At 43.3% G+C, this 20574-nt stretch overlaps 1 protein-coding gene across 1 annotated transcript in view; it reads left to right on the top strand.

Annotated features, from left to right (window-relative positions):
• The window catches only part of ADAMTS12 (ADAM metallopeptidase with thrombospondin type 1 motif 12), a gene marked incomplete at its 5' end in the record, with an annotated part of 172453 nt that overhangs the window by 136233 nt on the left and 15646 nt on the right, over nt 1–20574 (top strand). The window contains 3 exons of the mRNA XM_082497230.1: nt 3036–3162; nt 15100–15310; nt 18247–19395. Of these exons, the coding sequence (XP_082353356.1) occupies nt 3036–3162; nt 15100–15310; nt 18247–19395 (1487 nt within the window). The remainder of the gene's footprint in view (nt 1–3035; nt 3163–15099; nt 15311–18246; nt 19396–20574) is intronic.

The following is a 20574-nucleotide window of genomic DNA, read 5'->3' as shown; positions in this document are numbered from 1 at the left end:
TTTATCTTTTTTCCCAGAAATATTTGTAGGCTTTTTATTCACAGAGCTGAAACGGTACACTTCTGTGTAAAGAAATATGGGTGTGGGAAGGGCTGCTTCAGCTAACTTTATATTTTATTTGCAAGTGAGACTTACAGCGAGGGAGATGGTGAAGTGATGGTAGTCGTACCTGCAGTGCGATGAGTGCTGAGGTGAGCAGAAAGGAATGGGATGTTCCCAATCCAGAGGAAAAAGCAAGATCTTTGCAATGGGATTATGATCACAGAGACATGTCTTAATGAGTACAGCCAGCATCTTTGTGGATGTGAAACAGTTGTTGGCATGGACTAGTTAACACTTAGCTCAGAGAAGTAAAAGAGGGGAAGGGAGGAAAACAACTACCCTCTCAGAACCCTATAGAAATAGTGTTTAGGTTTCCAATTTTACTGAGTTTTTAAGTATATTTGGAATTTTTAATCTGTGGTTTAAATACGATATTACACACTTAAGTTATGTAACTGTAAATGTTTGGTAGGGCAGGGTCAGTGTGAGGTGACTAGTTTTGTACTTTTGCAATGTTTTCTAGTTCAACTTACTCAAACTGAAAATAACAACTGTGTTTCATTATGTCATTATATGTATACCTACATATATATGTGTGTATCAATATATGCATACATGATTCCATCCAGCTTTGAAACTGAACTATACACAGTCATGATGAAAAAACTATGCATTTATGGCTTCTTTAAATATATGCATCTATCCCAGAACCTTCCAGATTTTGAAACTACAGTGGGGGTTCACATAACTTCCATATTAAAAACCGTTTATGTGACTAAATTATTTTATTGATGCCAGTGATCAGCAAATGTTTTCTGAGAATGTACAGCCTCAAAACAAAACTTTTGCAAAGGTTTATAGTGGTTTTAAAGTTTTAAAGAATTACAGCAGCTGAAACTGCGCTAAAAATTTCATCAAGAGTTCTCTTATTTGCATTTGTAACAGCAACGTATCATGATTTTGAAAGGGACAGAAACATATTTCTGTGAACTGCTTTGTTTACAACTAGCAGGAAGGTTGCTAACTATTCCAGTTATGTTTTTCATAGCATAAAACAGAGCACTGCTCCCTGGGAGTCCTGCACTGAACCAAAAAGCTTTCTGCTGCTCAAAGTCCCCTAAGGACAAGAGAGAGCCACATCCAGCCGCGCCGCAGAGTCACGCAGCTCCTTCCACGTTATGTACCCTGGAGCTTGAATGCCTCAGTGAAGAATATTAATGGGAACACAGGGCTCCAGTCCCTTAATCCTCCCTTCTAGGTGAAAATAATTCTTGTTCTAGCAAGTCAACCGTCAAGTATGAATGGAGGAGACGTGGTTATCGAATCCTGTGCTGCTGTCAGTAATTGTCTTATATGTCTCAGTCACAAGTCTGAAAGTACTCTAAAAGCTATAGCATTTCCTCACTGTGTCACAGGCCTGATGTCTTAAGGAGATACAGGTTTCCATCTGCTTCTGTGGAAGGACCCAAATATGCATAGAAAGGTGTTTTTTTTTCCTTATGTTGTGGAAGCCTTTTTCAGTCATATTGGACTATAACCTCCCTTCACACACGCAATACATGCTCCCACCAAAAGTTACAACTGCTGCTAGCTTTGGATTTCCTCATGTTAGGGTTGGTATCCTGTTTTTTCTGTATTTATTTTTATAAGCAGATTGTTAAATTTTGGAGAGGAAAAAAAATTGAATGCTGTGAAATTACTTAAAGCAAGATAACCATAATGATAGCATGAAATTTTAGGAAATATGTTTTAATTGCCATATAAGGGGACATTGCTGTACGGAATAACCTAGGTATATGTTGTATAGAGGAATATTTTCATATTTGCCAGGTATTATTATCTATGGATTACTGTTCCTATCTTCCAGATAGTTTCCCTCACTACTTACTGGGAGGTGTGAGGCAAGGAAAAGCTTGATTCCTAATCATTCTGTAAAACAGCCTGACACTTATCCCTGACACCATAGTAACAGTGCTGTTAGGCCCTTTGCTTCCCAGGAGAAGGATAAAAGTCACAGAGATACAGTGACCTACCCTCTGCATATTAATTGCTGTGAATTAATAGCAGACTTAATTTGACAAGAGTTAATAACCAAGTTTTTTTTCAGTCTTGGGATTTGTTTGTGCCTAATGCAACTATTTTAATGCCTCTGTATCTGTCTAGCTACCACCCTTCAAACTGTAGTATTGCAATACTTTTTTTACACTGGGCTTGCACAGGACCTACCTCAAATTATTGCTAAACTGTGTGGAAGGCAGGCCCCTGGAAATTGGCTTTCTTTAGGTTCACAGCAGGGTAATGAAGTATTTTGGTTCATGTTTCTTTCTGTTAAATGCATAGTAGTTTTTGTAAGTGAAACTGTTGTGAAAGAACCAAGACTTTATCTATGGGGTGTCTCTGCATCTCTCATCATTACTGTGCTTTGCTTCTTGTGATGAGTGCTGTGTATTAGTTCTTTAGAAGACAGAAGATGTTATGTCTTGTATTACCAAAACTTCTTAAAAGTGGAATTTAACATTAAGGGTCACAGGGTTATAGTTTTGCTGATACAATCCAGTTTGTATTCTGCTTAAACAGCCTTCCCAGTAGTACAAACAAAAGATTAGCAAAAACACCCTGCGACTAGCCTGATGCTGCTGTGTTGCTTCTTATCTGTGAGTAATCCCAGAACCATTCCTAGCCCTTTAAACCTGCTGCTGCAGGAGCCCTTTCTGAGGCTGACAACTAAATTGACATTAAGGAAGGTGCTTTCTAGTGTGTTGCTTGAGCTATCTGATCCAAAAGAGCTCTGCTTAACACCTTTTCAGCTTGATTAAAGGATGCTTGTACCTGATTTAGCCCAGACATTCAGCAGAACTGACTTTCACAGCTCTTGCTGTATTCTGGGATGTGGAGCATGACCAGTGTATAGTTCCCATGCTAGAGGATTTCCTACAGCTCATGCCCAGCCTACATGCATTACTGCTAATTTTTTGTGTGTCTTTCTCTCTCAGGGGTGCGGCGCCAGATTGCCCATTGCATGCAGAAGGGAAGCGGAGCAATCAAAAACTCCTTCTGTGACCCCGCAACGCAGCCAAACGGGCGACAAAAGAAGTGCTATGAAAAGGACTGTCCGCCCAGGTAACGGGTACTGGGAGAGCTCTGGTAATGCTAAATAGCAGCCTTATTCAAAGGAAAATGTTGGGTCTAATACCAGATTAGTGTGGCATCCACGGCCTGTCATGGTGAGAGCTCCCAGGGATTTCAGAGCAAGGTGGCGGAAACCCAGTAAGGGAGAGATTAGGAGTAAGCTGCCCTAAGAAGTTTCTAATGCAAGTTACTGAGCAGTCTGTGCTGGGAATGGCACGGATTGCTCTGTCATCTGTATAGATATTCTTTTTGTTCAGTTTAGGTGCAGGTGTTCCTGAAAATTGAATAAATTCTTATTTATTTTAAAAGTCCTATTCCTGCTGTAGCTTGAGCGATAATGTGTTACTGTGTGTTCCAAAAACTAACTTGCAGAGAGGTCTTTTTAAGCCTTCTGATGCTGGTTTTCAGTATTTTTTGATACTCCTTTGTCCTTTTTGTGAGGAATGATGAGTGGAAACTCTAATTATTATACCTTCCTTATAACACTTACTTGGCATCTTTTTATCATGTCCGTTCTTATTTTTTCCTTTCAGTGAAATGCAGCTTTCTTCATTCTGTAATCACATGGGAATATGTTTTTCCATTCCCATAACATTATTTTAATTCTTCTTCATCTGTTTTTTCTGTTCTACCATTTTAGCGAGAAGGCTAAGGAAGACTAACCACAGCAACCATTCCAGGTGACAGCGGAACTGTAGGCTTGTAAAATAGGCACATATTTGCTGGGAGTGATCAATATTGGGTTTAGTTTCATGCTTTAGGTACTGGAATATCTCGCTTTTGTCTTTCATTGTCTTTGGAAATGGTTTATTGTGCTGTTCATAATGGTATACCAGTCTTTTCATAGTAATTCTAGTTAAATCAAAATCAAATTGAAGTCATTACAATGATTCCCTTAAAGCATATCACGTTACATTTGCCAGCAGTGATATTTCATGAAGCTTTAATGTAAAAAATGCTGCATGGCTGTTGGTTTTATTAGTTGTTTCCAAGTATCTTCACAACAGTATATGATGCCTCCCATGGGAATTACATCTTTGCAGTTGCAACCTCTATAAATGACTGTTAAAAGCATAGACTACCAGCATTTCACAATTCTTTGTAGATTGCTAGGAAATCAAACTTATTAGTAGATCAAACTTATTAACTCATTGACTAGTTGAGAGCTGAGGCTACCCACATACGTGAGGGTGTTTTTTATTTACAGCACATATAAACTGTCCTATTTATTCCGAAGTTCGAAATGAGCTCAATTTATCCCATTTGTTCCAAGTGACTGCATTATTCAGAACTGCTCTTGAAAGTGAAGGAGCAGAATTTGTCCCTGACTGGGCAGATCATAGAATTATGTGACGTGTACCAAGCTCTTCTGCAGGCCAGGCAGAAAAAGTCTCATATGCTGCCAGCCTGAGTGATGCTTCTCAAGCTCATTCTGTGCTGCAGAGGAAGGCATTAGTTATCCTTTTGAGGACAGTAAAATACTGACAAAATGCAGTGTAGGAAAGGAAAACCATACATACATAGTTCTAGAGTCACGTTGTGTATTTATTTTTCTCTTAATAACAGAAGAGCGACTGTAGTAGTTTGACCAAGGGTCTGTGTAAGTGCCTGTTCTGGCTCCCAGCAAGGCCCACCTGCCTGAGGAAGGGTAAAGACAAGGCAAGAACATAGAATCATTGAATGGTTTAGGTTGGAAAGGACCTTAAAGATCATCGAGTTCCAACCCCCCTGTCATAGGCAGGGACACCTCCCACTAGACCAGGTTGCCCAAGGCCACGTCCAACCTGGCCTTAAACACCTCCAGGGATGGGGCCTCAACAATGTCTCTGGGCAACCTGTTCCAGTGCCTTACCACCCTTAAAGTGAAAAATGTCTCCCTAATGTTTAATCTGAACCTGCCCTTTTCCAGTTTAAAGCCATTCCCCCTCATCCTATGAGGGGGGGAATGCCTAGGAATGCCTTACATGCCCTAGTAAAAAGTCCTTCCCCAGCTCTCCTGTAGGCCCCCTTTAGGTACTGGCAGGCCGCAAGAAGATCTCCCCGGAGCCTTCTCTTCTCCAGGCTCAACAGCCCCAACTCTTTCAGCCTCTCCTCATAGGAGAGGTGCTCCAGCCCTTGGATCATCCTCGTGGCTCTCCTCTGGACACTCTCCAGCAGGTCCAAGTCCTTTTTATGTTGGGGTCTCCAGAGGTGGATGCAGTATTCCAGGCGGGGTCTCACGAGAGTGGAGTAGAGGGACAGAATCGCCTCCTTTGACCTGCTGGCCACACTTCTCTCTAATACTCTTCCAGATTCCAACTGTTTTTAATTCAAGGCACTTCCAGAGGCTTTTATGGCTTGTCTAATCAGTAACCTCCAATGGACCTTTCTTCCAAGTACTTGTCCAGCATCACTCTCCAACCTTGTGAGACTTCTATCATATACAACTTCCTCTGCAACAAGTTCTACAGCTTTAATACCTACTGTGTGAAGCACCACCTCATTTTAATTATTATGAACGTGCCTCTCCCTAGCTTCTGCTGGTGGCCCCGAGTTCTTCTGTTGGAAACAACAGCAGTGAAGAATGAATTCCTATTCCCCCTTCCCAAGCCCTTCATTTTGTTGATCTGGTCTCTGTTCCAGGCTGTAGTCCCAGCATGGGATTTATTTAGTTGTTATTTACTTTCCATGGCATATGTGTCACCTGTAATCCAGACAGATAGTTACACATCTCTATCTGAAATGCAGGACAGTACTTAGGGCATTTTGGTTGTTTCTTGGTTCTAAAGAAAATCTGAATGTTGGAGGAAGGTGTGGCTGTCCCATACAGCATGATGGAGCATAACTGAGAGTACATGTGAAGCTGCTGAAGAACAAATGTTCTGTAGAGATGTGGCTAAATTCTGTGCTAGAGTCAAGGACAGTGTTGTTAAACACAACACTTCAGAGGACCTTTGGTTAGTGCTGTAGCCACAGGACTGAAACTATTCAGTGATCTTGTGTTTCCCAACAGAAAATCAGTTTCTTTGTGGGGACATCCTATCTCAAACAAGAAGGATATTATCTTGCATAACCCCCCCTCCTATAATCTGCTAAATCCCACTGATGGAAAACATGCTACCATGAAACTAGCTACTAGACCACTAAATCAGAATTAGATAATTTATCAAACAGTAGCTACAGGCAAAGAATAACATTAATGTAATATTTGTGACTTGCACAAACCAGATCGTATCTCATTAATCATTTCAGGAGGTTAATTATAAACTGTTTAAATTACAGGATTCTGAAAAGTCCAAGTCGTAATGTCCTTGTTTGTTAGCTGATTTGGTCTGCATTTATTTTTCCCACGTTTTCTGCTAAAAGAATCTGAAGCAAAACAAAATATTTAAAATGTTGCAATACACGTATGCCACATGTTGACTCAGTGTCACAGATGCACAGTGATGCACTTCACTTGTAGAGAGAAGCTGCGATACATTTATTGATATAAAAGGGATTTAACAAAGCTTGATACTAAATGTGACAGCTTGATACTAAATGTGACAAGAGCCGAGGTTCAGAAAGCACCCCCTTGTTTTCTAAACTCCTTCTCACAGAGGAGTCTAGCTGCAGCTGGATCCAGTACTAGTCCCTGGCTTGGTCAGCAGTTTTATGTCTAAAGGGTCACATATGCCCAATTGATCCTTTATATTACTTAGCTAAGATGTCAAAGTTTAGCATGCTGTTAGTCACTTACCAAGGATCTGTTGCAGCAAGGAATATCTTAATCTTGAGAAGTAACCTTGAGGGGCATCCCTACTCAAGGGGAGATCCTGGCGTGCAGCCCACTGCCATGCAGGAGAGCTTAAAGGGCTCATGGGCTGTTCATGAGATGATTAACTTATAGTCATATGTGTGTATCGACCACAGTGGCAGTATTGTGGTGAGGTGGGTGCATTGCTCAAGTTAGCCCTTGGCTATTGTGTTGTTATCTGTCTCCACGAAACTACGTTGAGCCAGATGCAGCCATCGTGACTAGATGCACCCATTATGACCATCGTGGGTGGTTATCGCTTGGGCAGGCTAACGGGAGATAAAGGTCAGGTTGGCGGTGGAACACACCATCAGACTCAGAACAAAATAAAGACAGCTCAACAGTTGAGAATTAAAATGTCATACAGCTGCTTATGTAAAAGTTAAGTGATATTGCTTAGCAGGATTGCAACAAGACTGTAGCATAAATGTGTGCTTTTTTCCACGTTATGCTATGGAATATGGTTTCCAATTGTATGGGGTTTTCGGTAAGCAGGTATTTAGCTCCATAAGTCTTAATGTCAAAAATCAATAGTTACTACTTGAAGAAAAAGAGTGAGTTTTTAACTACTTACAGTGTTGTGAATAAAAGTTTTGCTCTCCCCTGTAAAGCAAATTGCCTGGAGCCTTTTTAACCTGACTACCCACTTGAACAGAGTAACCATAAGTAGATTGTTTTATAAGTACTTGGGATCTCCTGCTTTTTATTTGCTGTTACTGTATTGTCCTGCTTACAGACTGCTTAGTAGACTCCAACAGCATAACAAGAATGGGAAGCCTTGTTTCTATTGTAAAACACAGAGTGAAATTTAGTGCCCCACTGGTATCTGCTGTGCCTGTTGCTATACAAATACATAGAGAAAGAAAACAGCCTTTCTTTAGGTGTGACACAATATGGTGGGAGGGAGGGAAAATTCAGCCCCATAGGCATGAATATAGCAAACTTCGGTTCCAAAATCCTGTACTACTACTTTTTCAACAGGATCCACACCTCAGTCAGTACACATCATCTAGGTATAGATGAGGACTGTATGCTGGACAAGGTTCTTGGGCTCTGCCTTAATTGTTACAGACTATGGAAACTCAGTGTGGGAGGAAAAGAATAGGTCTCATCTAAGGCAGCTGAATGCCACCTGAGAGAATCGGATTTTCTCCCTACCTCTGTCCTGGGCTGGATTGCAGAAGAGCTGAGCACTCACAGCTGCAGCTGAAAACTAGCTGAGGTTATGCTTTCACCATTCAGACTGTTCTGTGGTTTGACAGCCTCGGGAAGATTAGTGCTCACACAAATTAATTACTCAAATCATGCATTTTGCTTGCTTGTTTGTTTGTTACCACAATATTTCCATGCCATGCCTGGCTGTGGAGATAAGACAGTCCTGTCACTTTGCAGGGACCAGGTGATGCATTAATATTTAAGAACCATTCAGTTGCTATAGTAGTAAATGCCATCACAAACCAGAGGTAGGAACAAGTATTGGGCAGTGACTGCCATCAGGCTTCAGTTTCCACCAACTCGTCCGAGTCTTTCACGACAATCAGTATAGCTACCTGCTAGTTTTCTTTCCCATGTCCTTTTTGTCGCCACGCATCTGTCTGTAGGTGTGATTTAAAGAAAGCCTTGTTTATTACCTGCCCAACGCGAAGACTGTCTGGCAGTGCCCTCCACTCCAGCTTACAGTTTGGAGGTCTGATGGCTTGGTCATTTCAGCTTAGAAGTTGCATGTTTGGATTTCATATTGCTGTGTCAATTCTGGATGTGTGATCAGTAGTCACCTCCAGTTTTGGTTATACCTCTACAGTAAGAGGAGACAGCAGAAGCTCCAAGATAAATAGTGTTTGGCAAAGCAGTCGCTTGGGTGCTGCTCCCTTCTGTGTGGTCCAGGACATGCTTTGGGGCATCCTATACCAGAACAGACAAATGGATGGTAGATGTTCTGCTGTCCTTGCTTTGCCTTTCTTCCCCTCTGGCTGGGATGCCAGAGTTCAGAAGTCCTCAGTGACAAACATGCAGACAAGAGTGCATGTGCTTCCATGTTAAGTTTCTCATGCTTGAGTGTTTAAGGCATGTGTGTGTACCCCGCAATGGAAATAGGAAAATGCATCATCAAAAACTCCAGTTACTAATAAGAATAAACTTCCAGTCAGAGCAAGTTTTTTGAAGTGTGTGTGATAAGCAAGGTGGAGGGCAATTAACTACTTGGCTCACCAGTACTATCTGTTACCTGCACTGAATGAGGAAGGACTCTATATAAAAATCTTAATTCTGGGATTTCCTAACTTTGGAGCACCATACTTTCTTCCATGACCTTTTAAAAATGTTTTTCATACAGTAGTTAATCACGCACCATTACTGCTGATCAAAATAGGTTCTTTAGTAAGCTCTGATAATTTATTGCTAGGAGATCAGTATTTAAACCTGCAAATTGCTGAACCCTCACTTAGAGCCTTTTGAAAACAGTGAGAGAGAGGGTGCCAGGTTAGCATGTCTCTAGCTTGAAATACGTTATCTGGTTCCATTAAAACTAATAGGGCAATTCACATACTTCAAGTTGCATTTGTGCCGAAGTGTCAGCAATTTACAAGATACTAGAGATGATAAAATTGGAAAGAAGATGCAAGAGATGTAAACAAGCCTGATATGGCTTGATTTCTATTTTTTATTGCTGTGTTCCACTGAGGTGTGCTCATTTTTTCTCTTTAACCACTTGTTAGTTTTCCTTTGTTGTTTGCGGAAGCCTGGAAGAGCAAGAAACAACACAAAGAACTGCAGGGGAAAGAGAAAAAAGAACTGGTTCTTTTATTACAGCAATGTCCAGAGGCCTCACACGGGGTTGTGGTGGCAGTGGGCTGCATTCTAGAGCATGTAGCAAAGCAGTCTGTGCCCCAGAGGGCTTCCAGGGTAATTTAGAAGGAAATGCAGTATGTATACATAACTAAAGAGAAGTAAGGTAGGTGTAGGTACCCCAGAGAAGACCAGATGGTTGCACAAATGAGCTGTGTGCATAGCTTGTTTGCTCCGAGTCTTTTTTTTTTTTTTCCAATTATTAGGAATAGATATCAATGCCTTCCACATCAGTGACAGCTCATTTGCAACTGAAGAATAACTTAATCAGGAAATAGAGAAGGAACGCAGAAAATACAGAGGTAAGGAGAGAGGGATTGTCAGCAAACTGAAGAAGGCAGAAATGCAGTAAGAAAGGAGACAAAGCAAGGAGAAAAACTGTTATAAAACTGGACGTTGAACTTTGATGTATTTGTCAGAATGGGATTATTTTACTCTAAGTTTATTGAACTTAAAAGAAAAAAAATACAATAGAATGGTGTTGCTTGTAAGCCAAAACCAATTTTCTCTGCCTTTCTGTCTAGAAAGGTGTTTTCTAAATATACACTGTTTTGTTTTCAGCGTAAGGCTTTGTCATGACCTACATCAAAACTGAGAAACAAGTAATATTGTCTAGGAGTTTTTGTGGCTTAGAGTTCACAGCTGGGCCAGCAGCTTGGAGCTATGTTCTTGCCTAGGGCCCCCTAAACTGGAAGGAAAAATAATATTTTTTTCTTTTTTGGAAAAAAGTATAAAGGTAGATCTTCACATGAATGTCACAGTTCATAGAATCATAGAATAGTTTGGGTTGGAAGGGACCTTTAAAGGTCATCAAGTCCAACCTCCCCTGCAACAAGCAGGGACATCTTGAACTAGATCAGGTTGCTCAGAGCCCCATCCAACCTGAACTTGTGTGTTTCCAGGGATGGGGCATCTACCGCCTCTCTGGGCAACCTGTGCCAGTGTCTCACCACCCTCAGCGTAAAAAAATCTCTTCCTTATATCTAGTCTGAATCTAAACTCTTGTAGTTTAAAGCCATTACCACTTGTCCTATTGCAACAGGCACTGCTAAAAAGTTTGTCCCTATCTTTCCTGTAGGACTCCTTTAAGTACTGGAAGGCTGCAATAAGGTGTCCACAGAGTCTTCTCTTCTCCAGGCTGAGCATAGAATCATAGAATGGTTTAGGTTGGAAAGGACCTTAAAGATCATTGAGTTCCAACCCCCCTGTCATAGGCAGGGACACCTCCCACTAGACCAGGTTGCCCAAGGCCACGTCCAGCCTGGCCTCAAACACCTCCAGGGATGGGGCCTCAACAGCCTCTCCGGGCAACCTGTTCCAGTGCCTTACCACCTTTAAAGTGAAAATTTTCTCCCTAATGTTTAATCTGAACCTGCCCTCTTCCAGTTTAAAGCCATTCCCCCTCATCCTATCACTACATGCCCTAGTAAAACATCCTTCCCCAGCTCTCCTGTAGGCCCCCTTTAGGTACTGGCAGGCCGCAAGAAGATCTCCCCGGAGCCTTCTCTTCTCCAGGCTGAACAGCCCCAACTCTTTCAGCCTCTCCTCATAGGAGAGGTGCTCCAGCCCTTGGATCATCCTCGTGGCTCTCCTCTGGACACACTCCAGCAGGTCCATGTCCCTCTTATGTTGGGGTCTCCAGAGGTGGATGTAGTACTCCAGGTGGCATCTCACAAGAGTGGAGTAGAGGGGCAGAATCGCCTCCTTTGACCTGCTGGCCACACTTCTGATGCAGCCCAGGATAGGGTTGGCCTTCTGGGCTGCAGTCGCACACTGCTGGCTCATGTTGAGCTTCTCATCAATCAGCACCCCCAGGTCCTTCTCCTCGGGGCTGCTCTCCAGCCATTCCCCGCCGAGCCTGCATTCGTGCTTGGGATTGCCCCAACCCAGATGTAGGACCTTGCACTTGGCCTTGTTGAACTGCATGAGGTTGGCTTGGGCCCACCTCTGCAGCCTGTCCAGGTCCCTCTGGATGGCATCCCTCCCCTCCAGCGTGCCTGACTTGCCAAAGAGCCTGGTGTCATTGGCAAACTTGCTGAGGGTGCACTCGACCCCACTGTCCATGTCGCCGACAAAGATGTTGAACAGTACAGGCCCCAGTACCGACCCCTGAGGAATGCCACTCGTCACTGCTCTCCACTTGGACATCAAGCTGTTGACTGCAACTCTTTGAGTGCGACCGTCCAGCTAGTTCTTTATCCACCGAGTGGTCCATTTGTTGAATCCATGTCTCTTCAATTTCGAGACCAGGATATTTTGTGGGACAGTGTCCAACACTTTGCACAAGTCCAGGTAGATGACATCAGTTGATCTTCCCTTATCCACTGCCGCTGTAACCCCTTTGTAGAAGGCCACCAAATTTGTCAGGCATGACTTGCCCTTGGTGAAGCCATGCTGGCTGTCACCAATCACCAGCTGAACAAACCCAGCTGTCTCAGCCTGTCCTCATAGGAGAGTTGTTCCAGCCCTCTGATCATCTTTGTGACCCTCCTCTGGACCTGCTCTAACAGGTCCATGGTCTTTCCTGTGCTGAGGGCTCCAGAGCTGGACGCAGTACTCCAGGTGAGGTCTCATGAGAGCAGAGTAGCCGGGCAGAATCACCTCCCTCGACCTGCTGGCCATGCTTCTTTTGATGCAGCCCAGGATATGGTTGGCTTCCTGGGCTGCGAGTGCGCATTGCCGGCTCATGTCCAGCTTTTCATCCACCAGTACCCCCAAGTCCTTCTCAGCAGGGCTGCTCTCAATCCCTTCATCCCCCAGCCTGTATTGATCCTGGGGATTGTCCTGACCCAGGTGCAGGACCCTGTACTTGGCCTTGTTTAACCTCATGAGGTTCATACAGGCCACTTGTTGAGGCTGTCCAGGTCCCTCTAGATGGCATCCCATCCCTCAGGTGTGTCAACGACACTGCTCAGCTTGGTGTCATCTGCAAATTTGCTGAGGGTGCGCTCCATCCCACTATCTTTGTAATTAATGAAGATATTGAACAGTACTGGTCCCAGTATGGACCCCTAAGGGACACCAGTTGTTGCCGATCTCCATCTGGACATCGAGCCATTGACCACTGCCCTCTGGATGCGACAAGCCAACAAATTCCTTATCCACCAAAGAGTCCACCGATCAAATCCATACGTCTCCAGTTTAGAGAGAAGGATGTTGTGGGGGGCCATGTCAGAGGCCATTGTAGAAGTCCAGATAGATGACATCCATAGCTCTTCCCTTGTATACTGATGTAGTCACTGCATCACAGAAGGTCACTAGGTTGGTCAGGCAGGACTTGCCCTTGGTGAAGCCATTCTGGTTGTCTCAAATCACCTCCCTGTCCTCCATGTGCTGTAGCACAGCTTCTAGGAGAATCTCTTCCATGATCTTCTGAGGCACAGAGGGGAGACTGACAGGTTGATAGTTCCCAGGATCCTTTTTAAAAATAGGTGCAATGTTTCCCTTTTCCCAGTCACCAGGGTCTTCACCCAACTGCCATGACTTTTCATATGTCAAGGAGAGTGGCTTGGCAACTACACCAGCCAATTCCCTCAGGACTCTGGGATGCGTGTCCCTCGGGTCCCATAGATTTCTGTATGTTCAGGTTCCCCAAGTGGTCATGAACCTGATCTTCTTGCACAGTGGGAGGGACTTTTCTCCCCCAGTCCCTGTCTTGCAGTCTGTCCACTCGAGAGGTGTGGGGAGAGAGGTTGCCAGTGAAAGCTAAGGCAAAAAAGTTGTTGAGTACCTCAGCCTTCTCCTCATCTGTTGTTAAGTTTGCCAGTCTTGCTCATTGGGGACGGGGTACACTTTCTTTGACCTTCCTTTTCTCTCTGACATGCTTGTATAAACCGTTATTATTCTTTGCCTCCCTTGCCAACTTCAGCTCCAGCTGCACCTAGGCCTTCCTGGCCCCATCCCTACACAACTGGGCAACGTCCCTATACTCTTCACAGGATCCTGTCCCTGCTTCCACTGCCTGTGCATTTCCTTCTTGACCTTTGGTTTGACCAGCAGGTCTTGACTCAGCCATGCTGACCTCTTGCCTTCTTTTCCTGATTTCTTCCACCTGGGGACCGAGAGCTCTTGCCTTCTGTAGAAAGTGTCCTTAAAGATCTGCCAGCTCTGTTCTGCTCCCTTGTCCCTGAGGGTAGTTTCCCAGGGGGACCCACTGACTAACTTCTTGAACAGCTGGAATTTTACTTTCCTAAAATTCGTGGTCCGGGCTTTACTCTTTGCTTGACCCATATCCATCAGACACATGAACTCCACCAGTGCGTGATCACCGCAGCCCAGGCTGCCTCCAATGTTGATGTCACCAATTAGACAACTTGCGTTGGTGACCATCAGTATTGTGTGTCCGCTGGTGAGGCTGTCTGTTATCTTTCACAGTTGATGCCAATGCTTCTCAAATAGTAGAAACCCAGAAAATTTTGCCCCCCTTTCTTATCATGGAAGGCAGGTATGCAGATATTTGATCTGCTTTGGGTCAACATGAGAAGAAATGGGTGGATGAAGCTGCAGAAAGGCTAAGGTAAACAATGTAAAGGGAATGGCTCTTGTCAGTAAGGTGTTTCATACTGCCCTAGAGGAAACATTTATCTTTCATTTGGTGGAATATTGCATAGCACGCAACAGAAGACCATCTTTAATCAGGAGAGAGACACATAAGGGGCTCGTTTTTACTTCAGGAAGGAACAAAGTAGAGACAAGTCCAGCCTAGTGCAGACCCAGAGACTAGGCCCAGAGGTACAGCACTGCAGGGCACTGATCCCACGTGGGTGCATGCAGCATAGCTCTGACTATACTGGTTCTTAGGGTTGTGTGCCTTGCTGCTTCGCCTTCTAGAGGTAACACGGAGCCAGTTTGAGCACTGGTGCAATACTGGCTGCATAGACATGTGAGGGGACCTTCTCCACCTCTGTGCTGTCATTACAGACCCTCCAGTAACGCTTATTTGTTTACTCTTTCTGTACTGAGGTATCAATAAGCAGATAAAAAATAAAGTAGAGTAAATAGAGTACTAAACTTTCTAGCAGTTCCTCAAACTTGGATTTGAAAGTCCATCTACTCAGTGGATTCTTACGCATTGTAGAAACATAATATTTGGTGCCCACTGCTGTCTGGGAATCAGCACCTTTCAGTGACTGTCTGGTACTAGAGCACAGGCCAAATGGGAAAGTTTGAGTGATCTGAAATTAATATGAAAAGCATTTATCTGAACCCAGAATTTAAATTACTTGTTCTTTTTCATGTAGTCTCTGACTGTTTCCTTAATGTAATTGTGATGGATTGTTTTCTGATGTTTCTTACCCTGTGGTTTTCAGATGGTGGGCAGGAGAATGGCAGAAATGTTCGACTACGTGTGGCCCAACAGGCCAGAAGAAGCGAACTGTTCTTTGCATCCAGACGGTGGGATCTGATGAGCAGGCGCTGGCTGTCACAGAGTGCCAGCACCTGCTCAAACCAAAGACCCATCTGTCATGCAACAGAGATGTCTTGTGCCCATCTGACTGGACAGTGAGCAACTGGACTGAGGTAAATTAATGTTAACTGTAATATTGAATGGTTTTTTGAAAATTATCTGTTATAGTCAGCAGAGAGGACCAATGACCTGCTCTTTTGCCTTTTTTTAAATTTTTTTTTGTTAAGGTGCGTTCACAAATCCCTTGTGCAGAATTAAAAAAGGTGCCCTGCTTGCTAAAGACCTCAGCAAGTGCTGCGTGTTAGCTGTTTCTAGGGGTTTAGCTTGCTGAGCTTTTGGGACAATAGAATAGAGCATGCTTGCACATTAGAAATCTGTGTAATACTCATTACTGCTGTGGACCAGATGGGAGGAGGCTCTGTGTCCTGAATGTAGGCCTACAAGGAAGCATTTTTACATTCTTTACATTCATATCTCTTGCATTCATAACTCTGCTGTTTTTGCCACAGCATGCAAGCCTTCTATTTCTAGTATTATTCTGAAGCCCTGACAAACACTAGAATCCTTCAACAATTAATTAAACGTTATGCAGTTATTTCACTGGCAGCTGATGAACAGCAGAATGTGAAGTCATCAAAATGATGACTGCAGTATACTAAATTTGTTTAAACATACTGCAACGTATTCTGCAATGTTTATTAGTATTAGTAGGGAGAACTGATTTGATGTGCTTTGTCATAGGTTTTAATCTGTGGAAGGACCTTATGCTTCTTAGCTCTCTTTAGATTAGGTTGCTAGTATCTACAGGTGTTACACAACTTCTCTTTCCATTGAAGACAAGGAGAGTTCAGGGTCCCCAACATGCGAAGCAGTCTACTTCTCCATGAAAACTAAAAATGCACTGAGATACTTGTTCTGACAGGACATGTGGGAATGGTTCAAAGCTGCTCAGGGGAGGTTTAGACTGGACATTAGGAAGCATTTCTTTACCTAGAGGGTGGTCAGACACTGGAACAGGCTTCCTAGAGAAGTGGTCAATGCCCCAAGCCTGGCAGCCCCTTTACCTTTTGGTCAGCCCTGAATTGCTCATGTAGTTGGACTCGATGATTGTTGTAGATCCCTTCCAACTGAAAATCTCTCCTCCCCTCCCCTCTCCTCCTCTCCCTTCCTCCCTTTTTGCAAAATCCTTTTTTTGTGAAACTCACTGTTGTGTTTCAGGGCAGATTCAGATAATGAACTAATAGAATTTTGTGACAGTATTAATTCAGTTTATGCTGCTCACAAACCATCATTACTGGCTGTTGATTGTTTTGCAAATTTAGTAGCCACCACTTTTTAACTGCCTGTGAAAAAATAAACTGGGATTCCCTGGCTAGCAGTACGATCATATAGAAATGGCATGCTGTTACAGAATACAGCTGGTGCTCATGTGTTGTTGGATTATATGAGCAAATTACTGACAAAAATAAATTGGGGAAGGAGCATAGGACAGACTGTTTCACCTGTACAAATGACAGGATTGTCAGGAGACTTGTAACTGCAGAATATTCTTTATTGGTGAATGCACAGGAGAGATTTTACACAGGCAAAACCTCCTTTTGCTCTAAGCTTCTCTAGCTGTTTGAAGATAATTCTGTATTTTATAAACAGAACGTACTTAATTAGGCAGATAATGAGGATAGAGTGTTGTAGCCATTCTGAAATCTCTTATTAGTACATGGCCATAACCTAAAGCACAGATTTTTCAAAGCTAATTCTGGGAGACAGCCATTAACCTGAAAAGTTAATGAGGTTGGATGTTCTTTTTAACTCACACAAACACTAAATCAGTCTGACAAAATAAGTGTGTTGTATTTCTGTGTAAGCTCTTTCTCAATAAGGAAAATCCTTTACTGAGTAACTTCAGAGGTCAAATTGCAGCTGATGTAAACTTGCATAGCTCTGAGTACTCTAAATGTGCTATACAGCTGGAATTGCAAGGAGGACAGACAGAATAGCTAATGAACTTATCTACTCCGACTTTACTCTGCTTTCTTCCCTGCTCCTGTTGAAGCAGAGACGATGTTATTTTACAGGTGTTAGCAACAGAGAGCACCCCAGTAACACAAAGTCACTGGTGTTTCTACTGCCCTGTGACCTAGACTAGCTCTAAAAAGGGTTAGATATCCCAAAGGGTTTAAAGCGCTGGAAGTAGGAGTGTTCATCCCTTCATGTTGAGCACAAGGTTTAAGCCAGCTGAACTAGCTAGTCAGGCTCCCTTGCATCCTAGGAAGGCTTCTTCGAGTAGGTTGCACGTAACATCTCCATTCATACCCAACCAGTCTTCCAGCATTAGTACCTCAAACCAGAGAAGTGTGTTGAAATTTCAGAAAGTCCTCAGTGGAGCGTCAGCTGCTGAAGGCATGGCTGTGCCTCTGGGGCTGAGGATGAAAAACATCACAGAAAAACTGGGTCTCCTTAGCTTCCAGCACCCTTTATACACAACAGTGCTCCCATTTAAATAGAAGCCAGAGAGGTTAATTACTTTCAGTAGCCTGTAATTTAGGAGAGACACGCTAGCGGCCCTGGCAGCATGTGGTGGTTGCACTAAGACTGAATGAAAAATCCATTTCATAAAGTTAACAAGGATCTGTGAGCTGCATGGATAACCACAGCAGGTTTGTAGCACTGTGAGTAGCCAGCAATGAACCAGTCAGCTATGGTTTTGACGGCAGGTTTTTAGTCCGTATTTTATAATGCTGGTGGAAAAGGTATTGGCTAAACAACTTTTGTGATTCTAGCATATTACTTTTATATTTTGTCTTTATCATGTAGTCTTTTTTCACTGCTCTTTCCCCAAGGTGACATGTACTGTTCCAAAAATTTGGTAAGAGCTCGGTGGTAGTGGAACATCACTAGAATGAAGGGCTTGTTCCTCAGGAAAAGCTTTGTTATTGATGATTTATAATGATATTTCTTCATTATAAACAGGTGACATTTGATACTTATTTTTATTGATATGTGCAGCAGAATGAAGAGGGGAGATATATTAATTCTATTTCATTTGCAGTGCACTGTTACTTGTGGTGGTGGAATAAGGACTCGTAATGTCACTTGTGCCAAAAATAATGATAAGCCATGTGATACTTCCAAGAGACCAAACTCTAAGGCCCTGTGTGGTCTCCAGCAATGTCCTTCTGCTGGAAGATTTCTTATACCCCCACTGGCACCCAGAAGAGGAAAGATCATAATCAGAAAAACAACTACTGATCCTGAATGGAGTCCTCCTCACAGAATACCCATGCCAAGCCCAACGTTCCATACAACAACAAAAATACCCAAGCCTGAAAGTGTAACTCCCTGTTTGCCTACATCCTCTGGTTCAGGTAATGTCTCAGAAAAAGAAGGAACAGCCAACAAAACATTACAAAATAATTTTGCTGGACCAAGTGATGTTTACAACTATCCAATTGTTTCTACTGAAAATAGTTCACACCAAAATGCTACTTCATGGCCTTTTCATAATAGTTTAAGTACTGAAATTATAAGGCATGCTGGAAATATTTCTGAAACTGAGTTAGTTTCTACTGTAGAGAGTGAGGTGCAAAGAAGTGAGGACACTTCTGTTTCCTCTTTTACCAGTAGTCCAGAAATAACTTCCAGCTATGATTACTTAACCGAAGAATCTGACGACATTGATGGGTCAGTTGGAGGCAGTGAGAAACCCATTGATCTCCTTTACAGCACAGAACTCAATCTTGAAATCAGAACCGGGAGCACAACCCTCGATACCAGCTCTGCTGTCTTTCAAAATGAGAGCGTGACTTCTCAGCTGCCCCCAGCATCTCATCACCAAGAACCTTCTACGCTCCTTCCTGTTAGCAGAGCTACACAAGGGTTGGCATTTCCAACAACAGCAAATTATGTCAGTCTGCAAGTTGATGTGCCTGTTGTAGAAGTAACTACCCCACAGGCATCAGTTACAGTAATGCCCACAGTGTTTGATCATGTACCAAGGGACCAAACTGACAACAGAAGAGAAATGAAGCTGCCTGACACCGTAACCTCCAGCACACAATCGTCAGCTCTCAAGCATGCTCTCAGGAACCAAAGTGCAACATCTCAGGGTGCTTTGACGAATGTCACAGAAACCAGCCACCTAATAACATCCAACAATTTGCCTGGTGACTCCTACTGGATAGTAGGCAACTGGAGTGAGGTAAGCTATTTTTAACTCATAAGACATGGAGAGGCTGAGCAGCTGTCTGAAACACTGCTGAGGAAATAAAGCTGCTTGTTTGTCACAATTATCTGAAATGAGTATCGTACATTCAAATTAAATACTTTTTACACAAAAAAAATGGTAACCTAGAATATCAAATATTTGATTGTTTACATAGAATGTGTCTGTATTTATGGATTCTGCAAAACTATGCATAACTGGACACTGAAATTGTAAGAGAACAGCTGTATCAACTGAATGTTCACAAGTCTATGGGGCCTGCTGGGATTCATCCCAGAGTACAGAAAGAGCTAGCGGATGTTATGGCAGGACCCCTCTCGATTCTCTACCAAAGGTCTTGGGAGTCTAGGGAGGTCCCTGCTGACTGGAAGCTAGCCAATGTTATTCCAATTTACAAAAAAGGTGTGAGGGAAAATCTGGGAAACTACAGACCTGTTAGTCTTACTTCAGTTCCTGGAAAAATTACGGAGAAGATTATACTGGGTACTGTTGAAAGGCATTTAAAGAGTAATGCAGTCATCAGGCACAGTCAGCATAGGTTCACAGAGGGAAAGTCCTGTTTATCCTTCTATGATAAGTGGATGAAGGGAAAGTGGTAGTTCTTCTGGATTTTGGTAAGGCTTTTGATACTGTCCCTCACAGCATCCTTCTGGACAAGTTGTCCAACTGTGCGACGGGCAAGTTCACAGTGCACTGGGTAGGGCAGGGCTCTGGCTGAAGGGCACGGCTCAAAGTGTTGTAGTGAATTGGGCTACATCTGGCTGGTGGCCAGACACCAGTGGTGTTCCTCACGGTTTAATTCTAGAGCCAGTTCTGTTCAATATAGTTATCAATGATATGAATGCAGAAGTTAAATGTACCATTAGGAAGTTTGCTGATGACACCAAACTGGGAGGTGCTGTTGACTCTTGAGGGACAAGAGGCCTTGCAGAGGGATCTAGATAGATTGGGGCACTGGGCAATGATTAGTGGAATGAAATTTAACAAGTCTAAATGCCAGATTCTGCACCTGGTATGGAGTAATGCCAGACATAAGCATAGACTGGGAGAGGAGTGGCTGGAGAGCAGCCCCACAGAAAGGGATCTGGGGGTGCTGGTCAACAGCAGGCTCCATGTGAGCCAGCAGTGTGCCCTGGCAGCCGAGAGGGCAAACCA

Source organism: Vanellus vanellus (assembly GCF_965231255.1).
Source record: "Vanellus vanellus genome assembly, chromosome: Z".
Taxonomy (NCBI): domain Eukaryota; kingdom Metazoa; phylum Chordata; class Aves; order Charadriiformes; family Charadriidae; genus Vanellus; species Vanellus vanellus.
This window is presented reverse-complemented; position numbering and strand designations above follow the sequence as displayed.